Source organism: Oreochromis aureus, linkage group 5, assembly GCF_013358895.1.
Source record: "Oreochromis aureus strain Israel breed Guangdong linkage group 5, ZZ_aureus, whole genome shotgun sequence".
Taxonomy (NCBI): domain Eukaryota; kingdom Metazoa; phylum Chordata; class Actinopteri; order Cichliformes; family Cichlidae; genus Oreochromis; species Oreochromis aureus.
This window is the reverse complement of record NC_052946.1, coordinates 19,907,340-19,927,303: the sequence shown is the minus strand read 5'-3', so window position 1 is coordinate 19,927,303 and position 19,964 is coordinate 19,907,340. Positions and strand designations below refer to the sequence as shown.

The 19,964-nt window shown below is 41.6% G+C and overlaps 3 protein-coding genes across 5 annotated transcripts; 1 reads left to right on the top strand and 2 right to left on the bottom strand.

The window, feature by feature from the left end:
- The first annotated feature begins 600 nt into the window (after window positions 1–600).
- On the top strand, window positions 601–8,642 carry atad3 (ATPase family AAA domain containing 3). Its single transcript, XM_031757140.2, has 16 exons — window positions 601–921; window positions 1,519–1,595; window positions 2,998–3,099; window positions 3,212–3,271; window positions 3,353–3,422; window positions 3,520–3,685; window positions 5,026–5,095; window positions 5,913–6,068; window positions 6,150–6,206; window positions 6,288–6,413; window positions 6,503–6,627; window positions 6,741–6,792; window positions 6,884–6,954; window positions 7,090–7,257; window positions 7,707–7,815; window positions 7,919–8,642. Exons 1-16 carry the CDS (start codon window positions 726–728, stop codon window positions 8,309–8,311), a joined length of 1,998 nt encoding a protein of 665 aa, XP_031613000.1. The 5' UTR covers window positions 601–725; the 3' UTR covers window positions 8,312–8,642.
- Window positions 8,643–9,193: 551 nt separating this feature from the next.
- LOC120440360 (transmembrane protein 240-like) lies at window positions 9,194–13,537 on the bottom strand. Of its 3 annotated transcripts, none has more exons than XM_039612702.1 (4): window positions 13,312–13,537; window positions 13,072–13,176; window positions 10,817–11,013; window positions 9,194–10,681 (listed from the first exon to the last, which is right to left on the bottom strand). In XM_039612702.1, the coding sequence occupies exons 2-4, from the start codon at window positions 13,155–13,157 to the stop codon at window positions 10,578–10,580; spliced, it is 387 nt and encodes a 128-aa protein (XP_039468636.1). In that variant the 5' UTR covers window positions 13,158–13,176; window positions 13,312–13,537; the 3' UTR covers window positions 9,194–10,577. The 3 variants fall into 3 exon arrangements, with proteins under 3 accessions (XP_039468636.1, XP_039468634.1, XP_039468635.1); XM_039612700.1 differs by having other exon boundaries at window positions 13,324–13,537; XM_039612701.1 differs by lacking the exon at window positions 13,312–13,537 and having other exon boundaries at window positions 13,072–13,254.
- Window positions 13,538–14,815: 1,278 nt separating this feature from the next.
- On the bottom strand, window positions 14,816–19,773 carry ssu72 (SSU72 homolog, RNA polymerase II CTD phosphatase). Its single transcript, XM_031757097.2, has 5 exons — window positions 19,517–19,773; window positions 18,552–18,695; window positions 16,185–16,324; window positions 15,967–16,085; window positions 14,816–15,749 (listed from the first exon to the last, which is right to left on the bottom strand). Exons 1-5 carry the CDS (start codon window positions 19,594–19,596, stop codon window positions 15,648–15,650), a joined length of 585 nt encoding a protein of 194 aa, XP_031612957.1. The 5' UTR covers window positions 19,597–19,773; the 3' UTR covers window positions 14,816–15,647.
- Between the last annotated feature and the right edge of the window lie 191 nt (window positions 19,774–19,964).

Sequence of the window (19,964 nt, the reverse complement as noted above, 5' to 3'; positions counted from 1 at the left end):
CCTCTAAATGTTTAGCTCATTAAACATTTTTGATATATATTCTGGTTTGCTGTCTTTCATCAGATTTTTTTTTAGTTTAAGAATTTTATTTACTTTTGTCCTGATCAACAATAAGCTGAATTCTGCTCAATGTTTATTTTATCTTCTTACAACTTATTGGTGTGGGCCTCCACAGCAGCTTCTCAAGTAGCCCCTTGGGGACATAAATTGCCCACTCTTGCTCTGGAACATGAAGATGTTGGAAAACAGAAGGTTAAAACTGAAGAGAGGAGATTGTTTTCAGTGTAGAGTGTTTGCTTTAAATTTTCAGGTTTGAAGTTTAAGTAAATCAAAAATAGATTTGATATAGAAAACCTGGAAACAATCCTCTGACACTTCAATGACTTTCAAAACCAGAAACAGCCTGATGAAACCGGGGGTAAACGTCCTTTCCAGGGAATTGTATGCTTTATGGTCCTTCGCGGCTACCGTATCGAGTGTGGGCGGGGCTACGTCAATGACCTCTACTAAGGACTACTACGTTGAGCGCCAATCAGAAGAAGAAGTACTTGTTCTGAGCCAATCCTGCCTGCTGTTATTCAGCTAAACCTTGCGCTGTTTGGTGCGCATGCGCAGAAGCTTTCGGCGTGACACGCGTGTGGAGGAAGCGTAGTGACAGACCTGTGCGGCTGCTATCCTCTGTCCAACAGAACCGGTTTAACGGTGCTTTATTTGTTCTCGGCGAAATGTCGTGGCTGTTCGGCCTGAACAAGGGACAGCCGGAGGTGCCTCCCGGTTTGCCGGCACAGCCTCCACCGCCGCCACCTCCGCCGGCCGGGGGCTCCAGCGGCGGTGGAGATAAACCCAAGGACAAATGGAGCAACTTCGATCCCACCGGGCTGGAGCGGGCTGCTCAGGCGGCCAAGGAGCTCGACAAGTCCCGTAAGTATTCAAGGGCTTCGGGTGCGTCTCCTTAGAGGAGGTGTGTACAGATTATACCAACACGGCTGCTCTTGGAGAGCAGAGTTGCACCAGCATCTGCTGCTCTCTGGCTCACGGTGACGGTGGTGGTCGCATCAGTGTAGCTGAAGAGGCCCTCACCGACATCCAGCACCGGTATAAATACTAAAGGTTTAACTCACGTGAAGTTAGACTTACAGAGCTGAGCTGCATCCACCTTCATCCAGAGAGAGGACAGGGTTCAAAGGTCACGAACGTTGCAGTCCGGCTCAGAACATCCAGACCTCACCCTCTGACTGACACACACACACACACACACACACACACACACACACACACGTGCAACGATGCAACACATACTATTATTTGATTATTGATAATGATTTCATTCATTCATTCATTCATTCAGGGCTGTAGTGCTGTTGTTTGGTAGTTAAGACTCAAAGGTGGATACAGTCAGTCACAGAGATCAGCAAAGACAGCAGGCATCACAAACATAATGCTTTGAAGCAACTACATGCATCTTCAGCTGTGTGTGTGTGTGTGTGTGTGTGTGTGTGTGTGTGTGTGTGTGTGTAGGACATGCCAAAGAAGCTCTGGAGCTGGCTCGAATGCAGGAGAATACCACTCAGCTGGAGCACCAGAGTAAGATGAAGGTACAGTGAACACCTTTACTCACTACATACTTCAAAAAAATGTGTTCATCACACAAATGTTAAACCAAGAAGCAACACAACCAGAAGATTAAGTCACACAAGTAAAAAATGAAAAAGAAAATCAGTTAGAAAAACTAAATAAAAGCAGAGCAGTTGATCACTCTGCATCTGCAGCAGGACACTGGGTACATCAGTCAGTTTCTATCAGCTTGATAATTCCTAGGTATTATAGACCTGCATTAGATGAAGCCGCAGTTGCTGATCACACAATGATAGTGATTCTATCTGATGACTATTCATGTCGATGAATTGTAGGACTTAAAATTAAACAACAAAAAAGAGGTTTGGCATAAATATTGGACATTTTTGATGTGGTCAAAAGACTTTAAATTGCTCCACATCGTGTACAGTGCTGTGTAAAAGTCTTAAGCCACCCATCATTTCTTTATGTTTTCCTTTTAAGGAGCCGTATTTTTAAAAAGTGGTCTTTATCAAAAGTTCTCTGGGCTTTCCGAAGCTCTGTCAGAGGCTGCTTTTTCACTCATTTTAAAATCTGTCCTTGTACTTGGGCACTGTTAGTGGTGTTGACAGGGATGACCTCAAGATGAACCCGTGTTGTTTCTAAACATAACAGACAACTTGCCAAATAGCTAATTTGAAGTTACTCACAGCCTACATGCATTAAATGGTATTTATTTTTTGCATGGTTGAGGTGATTCCTAAAGAGCTATTAGCTGAAAGCTTGGCATATTACAGCATGAGTCAACAGGTATGGAGAAGATCAGGAGAGATTAACAACAATGAATGTGTACAACTGTCTGTATAACATGATGGAGGCTGTGCCATAGCATGCACAGACTTTGTATTTCCATGTATGTTTGCATGTTACGGTGAATTACTGCACTTTTCCTAGCAAAATAGAAAGAACTGCGTGGTGTTGGCTTAAGACTTTTACACAGTACTGTATAAGAACTTGACTCAGATATTTACACAGCTGAGTAAGCACCACTGTAATGACCTGCCTGAGTATGTATAGGTGGAATAAGGCAGGGAGACCAGCACAGAGCAGGCATCAGTGATAGCAGGTGAGACACACTAACTGTGAAAAAAGAGCTGGGGTGGAGGTTGGTTGCAAGGGGGCTTGCACCATAAAGATGAGATGTTTCAATGTGATGACTAGAAGAGTAGTCTCGAACTGGAACTGAAGCCATCTGATTGGGCGTTATAACAGTGGTGCTCTATTTAAGTAGGTCTAAAATGTTGTGTTCTAGCTCACTTGACGCTGCTGCATGTATTCTTGCTCCTTTGACACTCGAGGACCTTGGTGGCATCCATGTTCTGTGCTGCGATGAATTGTCGCTGTTCTCCAATGACCCAATTGTGTTCTCACATCACGCTTTAGGAATATGAAGCAGCAGTGGAACAACTCAAAGGCGACCAGATACGCATCCAAGCTGAAGAGAGGAGGAAAACTGTCAATGAGGAGACCAAGCAGCATCAAGCTGTAAGAGGGGAAAAACATGAGCTCCTTTTCTTTTCCTTTAGAGGGAAGAGCAGTGTGAGTATTACAGCAGTGAATTGTACCAAATTGTGTTTTTGTGGTTGTGTCCCATCAGCGAGCTCAATACCAAGACAAGCTGGCCAGGCAGCGATATGAGGACCAACTGAGGCAACAGGTGAGTTCATAACCTCCAACTCCAGCTGTACCGTGCTGTGAAGTGGGATACAGTACTAAATGTCTTGTGCTTGTTTAACAGCAAGCCATGAATGAGGAGAGCCTTCGCAAACAGGAGGAGTCTGTACAGAAGCAGGAGGCCATGAGGAAAGGTAAAGAAACGAGCACGGTTATTGATGGGATGCTTTGAAATGTTTGACACGATGAGCTGAGGTTTATGTTTTTTATTTTCTCCTCTTTGTTGTTTAGCGACCATAGAGCACGAGATGGAGCTGAGACACAAGAATGAGCTGCTTCGTATTGAGGCAGAGTCTAAAGCTCGAGCCAAAGTGGAGAGGGAAAACGCCGATATAATCCGAGAGCAGATCCGCCTGAAGGCTGCAGAACACAGACAGACCGTCCTGGAGTCCATAAAGTAAATCGTTTTGCTCTGAGCTGTTTATAATGGTGTATTGCTGGTTTTTAAGGTCATGAATGATGATAATTTTTTATTTATTTATTTTTAAATGCAGTTTCTTGTAAAGCCATTTTCGCACCTGCGCTGCAGCCCTGAGCTTTTATAGAATTTACTTGACTGAGATGTATGCGAGCACACAAATGTCTGACACGGCTGGATCAGGCATTAAATTGCCTTCAATATGTCAGCTTCTGTGTGTAAAAGTCCAATTGTACCGATGTGAGAGGAGTTCAAATGAATTCACTGCTAGCGCGCGGTCGTCTGTATCACATCTACAGACTATATAAAAGATTGACTTATCTGTTTGACTCAGAAGACTCAGTCGCCATCTTGGGTTCTTTTTTTTGTTTTTTGTTTTGAAAAACAAGGACATTGTGCATAACCTTGATAACCTGAGTTCTTGACTTTTAAAAAAGATCATTTACAGAATAGACTTCATGTTTTACTTAATATGACCTGAAACTAGTGATTGGGCTAATAAAGTCACCAGGAAGCTATTTACTGAGGTCACAGAGGGACAGAGTCGTTTTCCCATAGACTTTAAGCATGGCTACTGTATCAAGCGTGACATGACACACCCACTGGTTGCTAGGGAAATATGTAGTGGAAATGGAGTTCGCCTTTAATGCCTCAGCGATACTGATTCGATGTGTTTCAAAATGTGCAGTCTTCTCTATTTCCACTTGCACTTTTTCAAGTTGCACTACTATTAGCAGCAAAAGCAGTCACAAGGAGGTTTTTTCTATCTGTTTGGAGAATGCACTTTTTTTTTTTTTTCCCTTTTCCCCCTAGTGACAGGTGGTTGCAGGGGGTCACTGACTGGTCCACAGGCCTGTGTTACTGGGGCTTTAGCAATCATTTGCCCTGCGACTGCCATCAACCTACAGGAACCACTCATAACATGTTTTGGGGAACAATTCAGTGTCACGTGTCTGCAAAACTTCAGTACAGCTGGAAATCCTTTTGCAACCTGCTGGCTGTTAAAAGAATGCAGTTTTAATGCACTTTTCAGTGTTGGAAGCTGCGTCTGTCTTTTATAGAGTCTAAAGTCCTTCCTGCACACTCTACTCGAGCAGCACCCTCATCTAAACCAAACAGAGTATTTACAGTAGAGCAAATTTCACTGATGCTGGCTTTGTCCTGCTGTTTGCTGAATGTGAGAGAAGCTAATATTTCTCCATTTTCTGGAGTTCATGTGTGAAAACAGCTTAAGTTCAGTAAATGTTTAACAGTGTCAACACCGGCACTGTGACAGACTCTTAAAGGCGTGCTCACAGTTAACATGTGTTTGCTTTCAGGACTGCAGGTGCTGTGTTTGGAGAAGGATTCAGGGCTTTTGTGTCAGACTGGGACAAAGTGACTGCAACGGTGAGACACTCTGCTTCCATTCAAGGGAGAATTTGTCACTGAAATTCCAGTGAAAACAAACATGAATATGCCTAAAGAGTACACTAAAGCACAGTTAGTTATGCTGTGTTCAAGTAACATAAATCAAACACTAATGCTTCTGTAGAAGTCAGACAAACAGGATTTGTTTTGCTTCTTAGCAAGATGGCAGAACAGAGCAATACTTTTTTGTGTGTGTGTGCTTTGAAATGCTGCTGCAGCACATGCATGGATAGAGCCTGGTCTGTGAATTATTTGCCATGCCCCAAATACACAACAGTGGCAGTACACGTTACACCTTTTACAGTTTTACTACTGTTTATGTTCACTGCCGACATCTCTGGTGGTAAACTCGGCATTCATGGGGCTGCTCCGACTTTCTGAGTTGGAAATCCGAGGTTAGGGGTTATTCCGGATGAAGATTATGACTGGAAACTCGTAAATACAGACTTCTGGTTTAATCTGGAACGCAGCATTAAAAGGTCCAACATGTATGTATTCACAGATGTGCTAAACATTTAAATTGACTGTGTCCTTTGACTCCGTTATATATACATCAAAGCAAATACTGCTGTGGGTTTTCAAACACTTCCATTCTCAGAGGCATCTCAAAGGCATTTCTTCAAATTGTTTCTATAAATGTTTTTGGCTACAACTATGAAGATCTTATACCCCAGATGTTACCTCAACTATAAATATTATCTTCTTAAAAACAAAAATGCTCTGCCTATCATTGCTGATAATGGAGTTTGAATGTAGTGAATTCTCCTGATCTATAATGGTTTCCTCTCTTCACCAGGTGGCAGGGTTGACCCTCTTGGCTGTGGGAGTGTATTCAGCTCGAAATGCAACAGCAGTGGCCGGACGTTACATCGAGGCCAGGCTCGGAAAGCCGTCACTAGTCCGGGAAACTTCCCGATTCACTGTCGCAGAGGCGGTCAAGCATCCAGTCAAGGTAGCTAATGATGACTTCATAATTTTGCTATTTTTAAGCTGCAGATTTTGTTGTACTAATAACTGCTTTGAAATGATTTAGATGGCCAAGCGGCTGAAGAGTAAACCTCAGGATGCCCTGGAGGGAGTTGTGCTCAGTGTAAGTGGACATGCGGTATAAAAGTGCAAATCATTGCCGTTTTGTCTCAACTTGAAATAACAGCGCTTTCCCATCTCTTAGCCTTCCCTGGAGGAGCGTGTGCGTGACATTGCCATAGCAACAAGAAACACAAGGCAGAACAACGGCCTGTACAGGAACATCCTCATGTACGGTCCTCCGGGGACGGGCAAAACGCTGTTCGCTAAGGTACACCAGAGAGCTAAAGCATGCTCAGATGTCCAAAAATATAAACCAGTGCTTTGTCTGACTGGAGGATTTCTGTGTATGTGGAGTAGAAGCTGGCAGTGCATTCTGGGATGGATTACGCCATTATGACCGGTGGTGATGTAGCGCCCATGGGCCGCGATGGTGTCACCGCCATGCACAAAGTGTTTGATTGGGCCAACACGAGTCGACGCGGGTATGATGCTCAAAATATGTCACCTAACATCTTTATTATTATATTTGCACCAATATCACAAAGTGCAGCAGATGTAACAAAACACGTCCTTTCTGCCATGTTTCCAATCACAGACTGCTTCTGTTTGTTGATGAAGCCGATGCATTCCTCCGCAAGAGAGCCACCGTAAGTCTGCGTTTATTTCATTACTCAAAAAACCTGCCGATTACATATGAAAGAAGCAGCTGTTCATTACCTTATTTTGTTTTTTCAATAGGAGAAGATCAGTGAAGACCTCAGAGCCACTCTCAATGCCTTTTTGTATCGCACTGGAGAACAGAGCAACAAGTAAAAATCTATTTCACACGTTCACAACCGAACTTTAACAATTTCATAACCACTGTGCACACCACTGTGATTTACTTCCTACCTTTATTAAGCTGCTTGACTCTTGTGTTTCCTTGTGTGTGTCTTTTTATGCAGGTTTATGTTGGTGCTGGCCAGTAACCAGCCGGAGCAGTTTGACTGGGCCATAAATGACCGTATAGATGAAATAGTGAATTTTGCGCTGCCGGGTCTCGAGGAGAGGGAGAGGCTGGTGCGGTTATACTTTGACAAATATGTGCTGGAGCCGGCCACTGGAGGGAGACAGTGAGTACACAAGAATAGAGCTGTTAAAGTGGCAATAGACTAGTCTCCGAGTAGCGTGTCGGTGATGACAGAGAGCAGAGCGTGAAAGTGAAGCTGTCAGGTTACCTCACCTATTACAGATACAAACAGCAGAAATTATCTTCCTCCAAAGGGTGGTGTGGCTGTCTTTTATAGTTGGGGTTAGGAGCTTGATCAGAGAGGCTCAGAGTAGAGCGGCTACACCTCCACATTAAAAAGAGCCAGTTGAGGTGGTTGAGCCATCCGATTCAGAGTAAGATGCCTTATACTTGGAGGTGTTTCTAGCATGTCCACCTGGGAGGAGGTCCTGGGGTAGAGCCAAGACTGTGGAGAGATTGCATGTCTCGGCTAGTGTAGGAACACTATACTGTGTAACATTGGAAATTTCCTTCTTGGCCTTTTCATGGTCTTATTCTGCTTTGTGTTTACAGGAGGCTGAAGCTGGCGCAGTTTGACTATGGGAAAAAGTGCTCTGAGATAGCGAAGCGGACAGAGGGCATGTCCGGAAGAGAGATCTCCAAGCTGGGCGTGGCCTGGCAGGTACGAATCATCAGATTATCTTTGCTTCCATAGCTGAAACCTCGTCATACCACTGGAGAGTGGATCTTAATTTCAAAATGAAAATGTTGTTGTTTTCCTTCAGGCGGCAGCATATTCCTCTGAGGATGGCGTCCTGACAGAGGCTATGATCGACGCTCGGGTCGACGATGCTGTCAAGCAGCACCTTCAGAAGATGGACTGGCTGCGAGGAGAGGAGGCGGCGAAGAGCCTTACACCTCCACCAGCTGGGGTGACGAGCAGCGGAGGAAAAATGGGTTTTAATCTGCCCCTCAGCGAGACGCCTCATGCCCAGGAGGTGATCGCTCCTGTCCTTGAGATTAATGAAAAGCAAGCACCTATGAACCTCTCGGCAGAGGGCGAAAGTGATGACCTAGCTGGACACAACAGTACAGCAGAGAGTTCAGGTCAACCTCCTGCCTCCACTGATGGCAAGATGAGAGAAGACTCTCCTCCTAAAGATGGAACTCCAGTTTGAGTTATGTTTTTTTTCCAGTGGTGCTGCCTGGATAGGAAAATTTTAGCTTTCTGCCTCTTTAACTAGAAAGTTTCAATCTAAAGCCTGTTGGGACTGTCTTTACAACAGAAGATGAGTTTCTAGCGTTAACCAATTAACTACAAAAGACAAATGACGCCTGAGACTCTTTCGGTCTGATGCATCATGTACACAATGTAAACGTTACTTTACATGGAAACCAGTCGCTGTGTCTGTAATTACACTATATAAATGTACTAATTAAAGTGTCTCTGTTGAAACAATGAAACTGATCCATGTTTTCATAAAAAGTAAAGATTGTTACTACAATTGATGATTTGTGGTGTTTCTTTTAGAAGCCAGAGGCCTGAAAGGCTAATAAAGAGTCGTACTGTGACACCTCCAAGCTTTATATATGGCACTGAAAGGCAGAGAGGTTAGAGCCACACAAAACGGTTTTCGTTTCCTATAGAAATGCATCTGGGATTTCAGTATTTCACTATAATGACCGAGTTCCCGTAGAAGCTTCATATTCAAAGGAAAGTCAAGGGCATGAAGCTGTCCTTGGTTTGTAAAAGGCTTCATGATTAAATGCCCTGTCACATGTTATGGGACCCTCATATGTACCGTGATGTGCAGGTTTGCATAAGTAAGACATCAATCTGGCATTCCTGACAGGGAAAGTGAAGGTTGATTTAGAAAGATGGGGACATGTTTGACTAATTAAAAAAAAAAAAAAGCCATCAATTAATAGACATAAGGTTTTTATATTTATCACTTGAGATGTTCCCCAATTATTCATTAAAGGAAACTTCTGATATTTTTTTTTAAACAATGTCTTTTTATTAAGAGTTTTTCCTTTTATACATGTAAACATAAACATATATATTATACATATAAACAGAAAAAAGGGTTACAGATGATCTGTACATTTAGGCTGTGAAATGAGTTCAGAAATGTATCTTCAGCTGTGAAATAAAAGGAAAAAAAGAAAAAAGGGAAATAAAGAGAAGAAAGAAAGAGAAATATAAACATATGTATGATATATCCCAAAGTAACATAATCCCTGCAAAATAATCCCATTCATTCCCACCCAGGTCACTGCCCTAGACCTGTACACTGTATTTCCACACCTGACATAAGAGAGTTTGCTGAAAAATTGTTATAGATTTTGAAATGCATCAAGGAAGGGACCCCACATGCTTTGAAATTTCCCAGTAGTGAGTTCTGGAGTGAGTGTCTTCTTTTTTCCAGTTTTAGACATGCCATGAGGTCATATAACCACTGTTTGTGAGTGGGAGGGGCAGCGTCCCGCCACCTCAGTAGGATTGCCCTCCTGGCCAACAGGCAACAGATTGATAATGCCTGTTTTTTAGATCCCAGTAGAAGCACCTCATTCCCACTGATGCCAAACAGAGCAAGAGGGGGACCAGGGGCCAGCGTCACACTGAGAATCCTGGACAGGGTATGAAAAACGTCTGTCCAGAACTGAACGAGATTGGGACAAGACCAGTACATGTGGATCAGTGAGGCTTGAGGAGTTTTGCATCTGTCACAATATGAGGAAACTTCAGTTTTACACATAAAAATGAATTAAAACATCTGGTTAAAGTCTTTTGTAGTATCATGCTGGGAGAGCTGTTTGAGCTACTTGCATAAGACCTGGTTGACCAGAAAAGTGGCCTCGAGCTCCTAAGAATGGGCTTAGACCACACAAGCCGACTCCTTATCTCTACCTCTGCATATGCCTCGTATAAGCATTTACTACTACTGCTGTACACGCTGCATTGAGAATGCACTGGGAAAAAAGGTGACCCTGTGAATGTGATTGTTATTGTGCGAAACCAGGATGGAGTACTGGCATGCAGCCTTAGAGCCGCAGATACTTTTAAATGCTTTTAGCATTTTTATTAGTTTGTTTGTAAGTAACAAGCACAGAAAAACACTGACAGTTGCAGAGGCAGTGTACGGTAACCAGTGTACAGTACATGTGTGTATAATTAAGGCTTCTTAACCCCTTAAATGTTTCCATATCACAGAAACAGACTTTGCAAACAGAGAAAAAAGGCAACTGAGGCTGAGAAAGGGCAGATCTGCTTCTACAAGATTTCCCTGAGGAAGTGTTTTTGGGTTTTTTTTGTTTTGTTTTACATGCTGGTGGTTCCAGTCGCTGTTAAAATATCATTATTACAACTGTTATTACAGTCTGTTATATTTCAATCAGAACTACAGTTTTATGTCAAGTGCTTCCATTAACCTGTGGCTCTATCTACACCATGTTTCCGCTGGATTCCTCCGAGGGTTCAGGATGTGGACACCTGAACACGTTCCTTATATTTCTGAATTTTGGCATCCATGAATGGAAACGATTACCTGGAGGTAAAAAATAATAATAATTAGGAGTTAACACACACAGTAAAAATGTAACAGCTTTTTTCAAACTGAGAGACTTAGGTCTCTGTTCATGTTGAGTTGAATCGTCACAGACGAAGGTTTGTGATTACTCACTGGTGAGCTGGTTTGTCCTCCAGCAGTTAAGCGCCCTGTGCCAAACAGAATCCAGCCACATCAAGACCCAGCTGATGCAAATGCCCAACATTATCCCAGCTATCAGATCCATTTCCTGCTGGGTCATGATGTAGTCCCCGTAGGAGCAGTCAATGGGCATGGCTCCGTGATATGGAACAACATGATAGGCTTGTTCACTGTGATAACAAAGAAAAGAAGCAACAGTGTCACATACTTTTCAAGATTTATTTATTTGGCACTTTGAAATTCGAGGCAATGTTTGAAAACAAATATCTCAAAAACTATTAAAGATAAATGCTTGCAATGTTCACCGGCTATAGTCATTAACAAAATAAATCAGGATCTGGAATTTGGGACAAATGGGCTAGTTAAAATATATACATATAAGTGTCCTGTAAAGTCCAGTATTTGTGCACACACTAATAAAAAAAACCTTCAGATTGCAGAAGATAACTGTCATTATATATATATGTCCAAATATCAAACCTTAATATTTTCAGGCAAAATCTATGCAAGCTTATACGTGCCACTGAAAATAAGTAATATGAAAAATGACTCACTGCTTCAAAAGCAGTGAGGGCGCCAATCACTGCTTTTGAAGCTCGCATTAGCCGACAGAGTGAAAGTTACACAGGGGTAAAAATGAGTTCGCCGTGGCAGCAGGATTACAGGATTACAGAGAGCTATGGGCTCAAAATGTGGTCATAAATATTTTGTACTTGTAAATCAGTTTTGTACTTGTAAATCAGGATTTGTATGTGTAAAAAGAATTTGTGCGTGCGTAAAAAAGATTTGTATGTGTAAAAAAGATTTGTGTGTGAGTAAAAAAGATTTGTATGTGTAAAAAGAATTTGTGCGTGCGTAAAAAAGATTTGTATGTGTAAAAATAATTTGTGCGTGTGTAAAAAAGATTTGTATGTGTAAAAAAGATTTGTGTGTGGACTTAGCCAAAAAAACCCCTGCAAGTTACAAGTACGAATTTTGACCCTATTTTTCTTCCTGTCATCTGATTGGTCAATGTCATGTCAATCACAAATGTAACAATCCAATCAGAGAACAGATGGGTTTGGCTGTCGGAGGGCACTTTTTGAACTGCAGGTCCTTGAAGGAATAAATGCCCTTTTACATGCCAACCCAGCGTTTTCCTTTATCACCACGAAGGAAAACAGTCTGTGGTCGTCCGAGTTTGGTGATTTTTGTGTCACAGGTCTACGTGCTTTATACAGGGACTTCCACAGCCTTTTCAACAGCGCTGCGGACCGCGGGGGGGGGCAGTGTTTTGGAAATGACAGTCTTCATTACAAAGCTTTCTTCGTTATGAATTAGCATACATGTTTTTATTGAACATTTGAAGAACTAGCAAAAAACCAGAAACTGTTGTAGAGGACATAAAGTCAGAGATAGAAACGACAAGGAGCAGGTGCATCTAGTACAGGTAGAGCTGCTGCAAAAACCCACAGAGCTCAGCAGCCAGCGCAACAAATTCTGGATCCTTTGCTTTTAGTTAGCAGTTAGCATTAGCAGCACATCCTGCGTCCGATGTGAAAGGACCTTTATGCTGCGCACTGTGACTCACAGCAATGGTCCCGGGTCAGCCCTGACTTTGTGTTAAACTAATCCTAAAGTAATAATGGTATTTCTAACCACTGACATACCACAACTTTATCCTTTCAACAGCTGCTGAAAGTAAGGGGACCTAGCTGCTATCGGATATTTATATAGAGATCCTCCAGCTTCAAACTGTATTACCCTTCAAGGACCTGCAGTTCAAAAAAAGTGCCCTCCGACAGCCAAACCCATCTGTTCTCTGATTGGATTGTTACATTTGTGATTGACATGACATTGACCAATCAGATGACAGGAAGAAAAATAGGGTCAAACTTCGTACTTGTAACTTGCAGGGGGTTTTTGGCTAAGTCCACACACAAATCTTTTTACACATACAAATCTTTTTACGCACGCACAAATTCTTTTACACATACAAATCTTTTTACGCACGCACAAATTATTTTTACACATACAAATCTTTTTACGCACGCACAAATTCTTTTTACACATACAAATCTTTTTACACACACACAAATCTTTTTACACATACAAATCTTTTTTACGCACGCACAAATTCTTTTTACACATACAAATCCTGATTTACAAGTACAAAATATTTATGACCACATTTTGAGCCCATAGGAGAGCCAACAGTACTGAGGTTCAGTGGGCTGTGTGGATGTTACCTCCCGCAGAAGCATTGGCAGACATGCTCGTGCCCCCGCAGCAGCGGCAGGAAGAAGTTGTGAAAGTGGTCAAGAAGCGCGTTCATGTTCCCAGCAATCACAGCACTGAAACCAAACAAGGACCGAGTAAACAAAGCGAAACACACACGCGAGCTATCCGTTTATCACTCACACCAAACTCAGGTTGCTTTCACGGACCTTCATATGACAGAGAAAAAAATAAATAAAGAAACGGCTCACGTCAAGACTCACGTGCGCTCCGAGGTGGTCTCGTGCCTGTAGATCAGTCCTCTCTGCTCAGCCTGTGGATGACTGAAGTCCACGATTCGCTTTGCTTTCCATCAGTTGATACTAGTTTACAGAGTAAGTGGTCAGCTTGGTTACGGTCAGCATGCAGCTGAATATCAGCTGGACCTTATCTTCTTTCAAATCTGTGGACTGTGGGCAGTCCTAACATTTTTGTAATATTTATATTTTCTTTCAAAGCTCATAGAATAGTTTAAATACGACTGTCATCCGTTGATAATGCCTCTTTTATATTTTCACTGATGAGCAGGGGCGTGTCTAAAATGTATTTGGCCCCCAATCTGACTGTTAATCTCACAGTTTAATTATTTTTACAATCTTCATCCACGATTTATTTATCTACTGAACTCCTTTATCCTCCTTTTTTCTAATTGAGCTCTTACCTACCTGAGCCATTTAACTCTGTGATAGTGCATTTCAGTGGACTCGTAACCCTACCCTAACATCGGGGTTAGGGTTAGGCCTACAGTGTGGGCCGGGGCCCCCTGGAGGGCCGCAACGGTACTGCAGGTGGGTCGCATTAATAACAGAAATCCAGTTTGAAATTACTCACATGTATGTACAGTCACATTTATATAAATGTATTTATTTATATGAAAAATGAATTAAAACAGTTGATTAATCATTACACTGACCTATTTTTTAAATGTAATTTTCAAGTAAATTTATGAGGCTCTGTTTGACTAGAGCGAAAATTTAAGATTAGGTGGGCCCTGTGAGATTTTCTGGTTTTCAGTGGGCTGCAGCACTCTTAATTTTGGGAATGTGTGTTGTATTTTATTTTATTTATCTACTTTTTTAAAGGTGGTGTTTTGGCTTCTTTAACATGAATTTTCCCAAAGACCCCAACTTCTGTATTATCTCATATTACCACTGGATTAAAGAATAGTAGTTGGATGTACCCGAGTGTGTTAACTTAAGTACTTTACTCAGGTACACCTTCATTATACTTTATATGTTATGCTGCTCTCTACTTCACTATATTTTGGATGCAATGTCTGTACTCCATATCCATTCATGTTTGAACTTTATAAGCTTTTGCAGATTTCTAATTATAAATATACCAGTATTTCTACAGATCCACCACTGGGAGCAATCTCACTGTAGAAGCTGCACAGCTGCCATGCTGAAGCACCTACACCTTCAGCATGTGGTGAAGACACGCCCACCCTTCCAAATAGTATACAACCCACTTTACCACCTGAGCCCCTCCATGTTCTGTTCTGATATTTTAATATATTGCTTTGGTTTTAGTCAAACTGAATCAATAATTCAAATCTAAATAAAGATCAGCCCATATTTTATATCCAATTCTGGTCATTTGTCCTCGTCACTCATAAAACAGTCCTAACAGCGCTGTTAGTCTTCTAATACCCATTTTGTAATTAAATAACTTAGAGGAACTAAATACTGATAAAATCAAAAAAGGGTCATGAACTATTTCTTAGAGAGGCTTCGTTCTTTAGTAGATTCATATGTACATACAGGAAAAAACAAATATCAGGCACTCTGAGCCGAGCTCGCAGTTTGAAAATAAGTACAATGCTTCAGTTCAAGAAAAAAAAAAAAACAAACCAAAATACTATGGCCAGAAATACAGCATAGAGTTTAAATATCAATCAACACATTATATCTGAAACACACCCGATGAGAGCCTCAGAGGTCTAGGTTTGGTTATTCATTATTAATTAGCCCACCCACTTAATCTTAACTAATCTACAAACACATGGTCGCACAGAAACAAGCATACACTTCAATTAACTCTCCTCCAGCGTGTAAACACATGTACACCCTCCCAAATATTAAATAAATCTGGCATATATGCTTGAATTAACCATAGATCTGAGAAAGAAAAATCATTCTGTGCCAAACAAAAATGAAAGTAACTGGAGGAGCTGTTGAATCTGTCCTGTGGGTGTTGTGGCTCTCCCTGAGGAGACATACTGAGTGATTTGACTGGACCTGTGATTTTTGGAGGGAGTGACCTTGGCCTGACCTTGATCTGGAGGAATAAAAGGCAGAGCTAGAGCAGCGAGTCCATCCTTTGCTTAGAGGAAAACCCATTATCAACAATATGTCCAACAGCAGCCATTTGTTAGGTCCTGACCCAAAGCTATTTATGTGTGTGTCTGTGTGTGTGGCTGTGTAGGCACACAACCTGTATGCACTGAGTCATGGATGACTGAGGAGTATGATGCATGTGTGTCCATATACTTCTGTGTGATTGCTTGTGATCTCGGTCTGTGTTTATTGCAAATTGTTGCAGAGTCTCAGTAGAAGCAGACAGTGTGAAGGAAAGGCCTGTTGCTTTTGTCCTCAAACTCTTGTAGGAGCTCATCGATTTCATTCTCCATGTCGTCGGTGTGCTGGATCTGCAGGGGCGCACAAGGGAAAGGCATCAAAACACCACCTGTGCACGCACACGCCTCATTTCCACCACTCACATAGATCGTTTAACCTTTCATTAGATGCCAACTGAAACAGGGTTGCACAATTTTTTACGTGCATATTTATTAATATTTGTTTAAAAAAAAAAAAAAATCTGTAAGAAAACGCCTCCTCAAAGAGTTCACAGATGTGGTCACTCACACATTGGCACAGCTCACAGATGAGGAAGGCGCCCAGCGTGGCTTCCTCATGGTTATCCTGAATGTCTACATTGATTACATGCACAGGCTGCAGTGTCTCCTGCTCTCTGGAATTCAGATCTAGGAAACGCATCAAAGACCAGGCAAAGGCAGGTTACAGTTGGAGAAGCAGCAAAGCAATGGGTTTGTGAATGACTGAGTAATGTTACAAAACCTCACCCTCCACCACTTGGTCATAGACTCTCTCTTCACAGGTGATGACTAGGTCAAACTTGTCCTTGCAGTTCTGGAAGCGCTCTGGCTTTGATTTGATCCGCTTGTTGCGGTCCAGCATGTGCAGGATGCCGTTTTGTGTGTATCTGAAGAGCGAGGAGGGTCAAGGAATACACGGCAGAAGGCAAGAAGGGAAAAAAAACAAAACAAAACACAAAAACAAAACACTCAAACAAAACGCAATAAAACTGATCAGAGCAATCAGAGAAGATTTTTTCAGCGTGCACCCAATTAGAACTCACTGGTTAAAGCAGCATTTATATAAAGTGCATCTCAATCAAACTACACAAGGGGGCAGGATGCACTTTTCAGTGATATCTAGTTAGCATGAACTACATCGCCCTCTAGTGGTGCAGACTATTCATCAATGAGGGGTCAGAAATTAAGCTAAAAGGATGGATTTTCAGGTACATAGTTGACTTTTTTTTTTTTTAAACAGCATTAAATCCAGAGTTTTAATAAGCCACACTGATACTGTCAGGCTGATGCAGTGTCACCACTGTTTGTTTTTTTTATTCTTTCAAAAATTGGATTATAAACTATGACCCACTCACTACAAATGGGAAGAGATTGTCTAAATAAATAAATAAAAGTAATGTTGTGAACTACATCAGTGAGAAATCCATGCAAAACAGCAAAAATTAAAGATAAAAAAAAAAAAAAAAAAAAAAATACAAGAAGAGTGACTTCTGTTCATCATACAGCACAGCTGTGTCACAGGGTAATTTTCTTATTTAGGATAACAGATTTGTTACTTTACCTGAATGCAGGCTGGGGGGAAAAAAAACACCTACAATACAGGAACATCAGCAGCAGCAGCACAACAGTAAATTACACCTCAGTGAAAATTTGTCTGATCTTCGAACCTGCAGTCCTCCATAACCAGATGAATTAAAGGCATATTTCTGTGTATTTAGCACACTTTAAAAAAAAAAAAAAAAAAATTGAACAAAAGCAAAGGAAGGCTTAAACAGAAGGACCATGATTACTGGTTACTGATAAAAAAAAAGAAAAAAAAAAAAGTGAACTTTAATGATAAAGTTTAAAAAAAAGTAAAGAAAGAAGTCGTCCTGTGCATGCACAGTTAAAGTGCAGCTACTACAGACTAACACACTTGTACTCTTTGTTGAACACCACTAATTATCTAATGTTTCTGAGTGCCTTGGATCAGCATAAACACACCACATGCTAATGAGGAGTAGCTGATAACCTTTAACTTACCTTGGGGCACTCAAGCCTACAGCTTAAACAACCTCTTAGATTCATGGTCCTTATGCGTTTTTTTGCTTTTTTCTGGGGTCAGTGGGTGTCATCCACTTGGGTAAACTCAGCTTCTTTGCTAACAGTTTATGTTTTGCCCTTATCAGGTTTTACAATTTTGATAACTCAGAAAATACTTATTCTCTACAACGAACTACAAAAAGCAAGTCAGAAAACGTCTCGTTCGTGTTACTTCAATGGTACAAATATTCTGAACGTACTGTTAAAATGCAGTAATTGCATTAATCATGACACAGTAATGCTAAACAGCCTAATCAAATTCACAAAAAAAAATAAAAATAAAAAAAATAATGGTGTTTGTGGGGTAAACCCCCCTCCCCCAAAACTTTTTAGTTAACTGAATTTAAAATAAAACTGAACCCATTTTATTAAGTTAAAAGCTGAAGTAAACTTATCTCCCCCCCCCCCAAACATACATACATACACAAGCAGACTGAGTTTTGTCTTTGCCAGTTTGGTAAAAACCTGCCTGATGAGGCTTCACTGCACATTTATTGAGACTCTGGATGTGAGTCAACCCTCCTCAAAGTGCTGGCTTTGCATTTTCACACCAACTCTAAACTTCTTTAAATGTTGCCTCACACAAACATTACAATAACTAAAAAGACTGAAACTAATTGAACTAAACATTTTCAAAACTAAACAGAAACAAGCAAAAACGGGAAACTTCAGTGAGCGAAGTTACACCGATTTCAAATTGCAAAAAAAAAAAAAAAAAAAAAATCCTAGCTCTTACAAAAGCAAACTTACTGTTGCACCGCTGCTGTATTGCAAGGTTTTTCTCCACACCCTGCATATTAAAGATTTAAAAACAAACCTTTTTAACATCATGTTTTTTTGTGGGTTTTTTTTTTTTTTTTTTTCCTTCTTTTAAATCCCTGCACATGTTTTCATCTCCTTGCACTGTCCAGTGTCCAAAACAGCTATCTAATCAAGACAGATACACAGGCCACGTTTACTTATCTGGCTCCTAGTATATGTGAGTGTAAGTGTGTGAGGATGTGTGTGACGAGGTGTGTGGGAAGGGGATACAGTTCCTTGTCCTTGCGGACCAAGTCGTTGTACATCTGTTCATATGTCGTTTTGAAGTCATACACATTTGGCTTATCCGGGGCAGGACCGGGTAGCTTCACATGAGACCCTGTCCCAAATGAACGCACATCAAATCCACGTTTGCTGCAGAGAAGAAAGGACAAGAGAGTGAATTATGCAACAACTTTGAGAAAACATTACGAAAGCACAAGGAAATAAGTCTTTCCACAGCAGTCACGTAACCTGTAAGCCCAGCCCTGTAAACTGCCTCCTCACATTTAAAATAAGAGCTTATGAAAACCAAGACACCTCAAAATACCAGTCAAATTTCCACCCCATCTGTAATCCATCAGCTAACCATTTTAATTTTTTTTTTTTTTAAAGATAAACAAAAACAATAAAATATGTGACAGTCTGTCACCCTGGTCTGCAGATCTCTTCTACCCCAGCCTATTTTTCTAATCCAGTGCAGTTAGTAAGAAAATATCTAAAGAGAGCTGAAAGGCTCTTTTTTGTAGTGAAATCTTCTGTGTAAGAAGATCTGATCAACACAACACTCCATAAAATGTGGTGGATGAAGCAGCTGATCGGAGCCTGTCGGCGCTGTGAAACCTCCAGACTCTCCCTCCCAGAGGATTCCCTACAGGGGGCGCTCTTGTTAACATGTGGGGGAGAACACAACCCAACAACTTGGGCCTTGGTGTGACTTCTCTAAAAATCAGTTTGACAGCAGAATCTTAGTTAAGACCATTCTATGCGACCCTAAACCTGTGAAACCCGGTCAGAAATCTGCGTTTAAGTCGAGCTGCAGCCTCGGTGTGGCGCTCTGAGCTCGAAGTCCATTGTTAAAAAGCGCCGAGGCCTGACAGGCTGCCACCGCCTCGACACGGCTCAGAAAGCAGCACAGATTTCGATCACTTTGTGGCCGCCTTCCTTCTCTCTTCTTCCAGTCGTCTCATCTTTACCTGAGGATATTGTGCGCTTCCATACTGCGGTTCTGGTTGCTCGAGCACACAACCGCTACACGCAGCGGGTGGCTCGGCATCGCGACTCTCCGGCTGAAACTAACCGATATGAACTCAAAACCTAACTGAGGCTGTTACTTTTATCCCTACGAGAGAAATAAACAATAAAAAAACCGTTGTTGGGATTCAACGAAAACGCTTTTCGAGTGTAGATACAGCGGGATAAGCTCGTCTTCTTTAGAAGCAGGAAGTTAAAATGGCGGAGCGGCACCTTGCCCTGGATACGGCTTTAAATGATGTCACATTGAGGGCGGAGCTTCGCAGCTTTCAGCGCAGTGAGACCACGTAACGTCTGTAAGGAAAACATGCCGGAAGAGCTCGGCCTTCCCTTTTTGCCACAGTAGATGTGGCATTTAGCAAAAAATCTCTCGTACCATTAAAGTCTTCA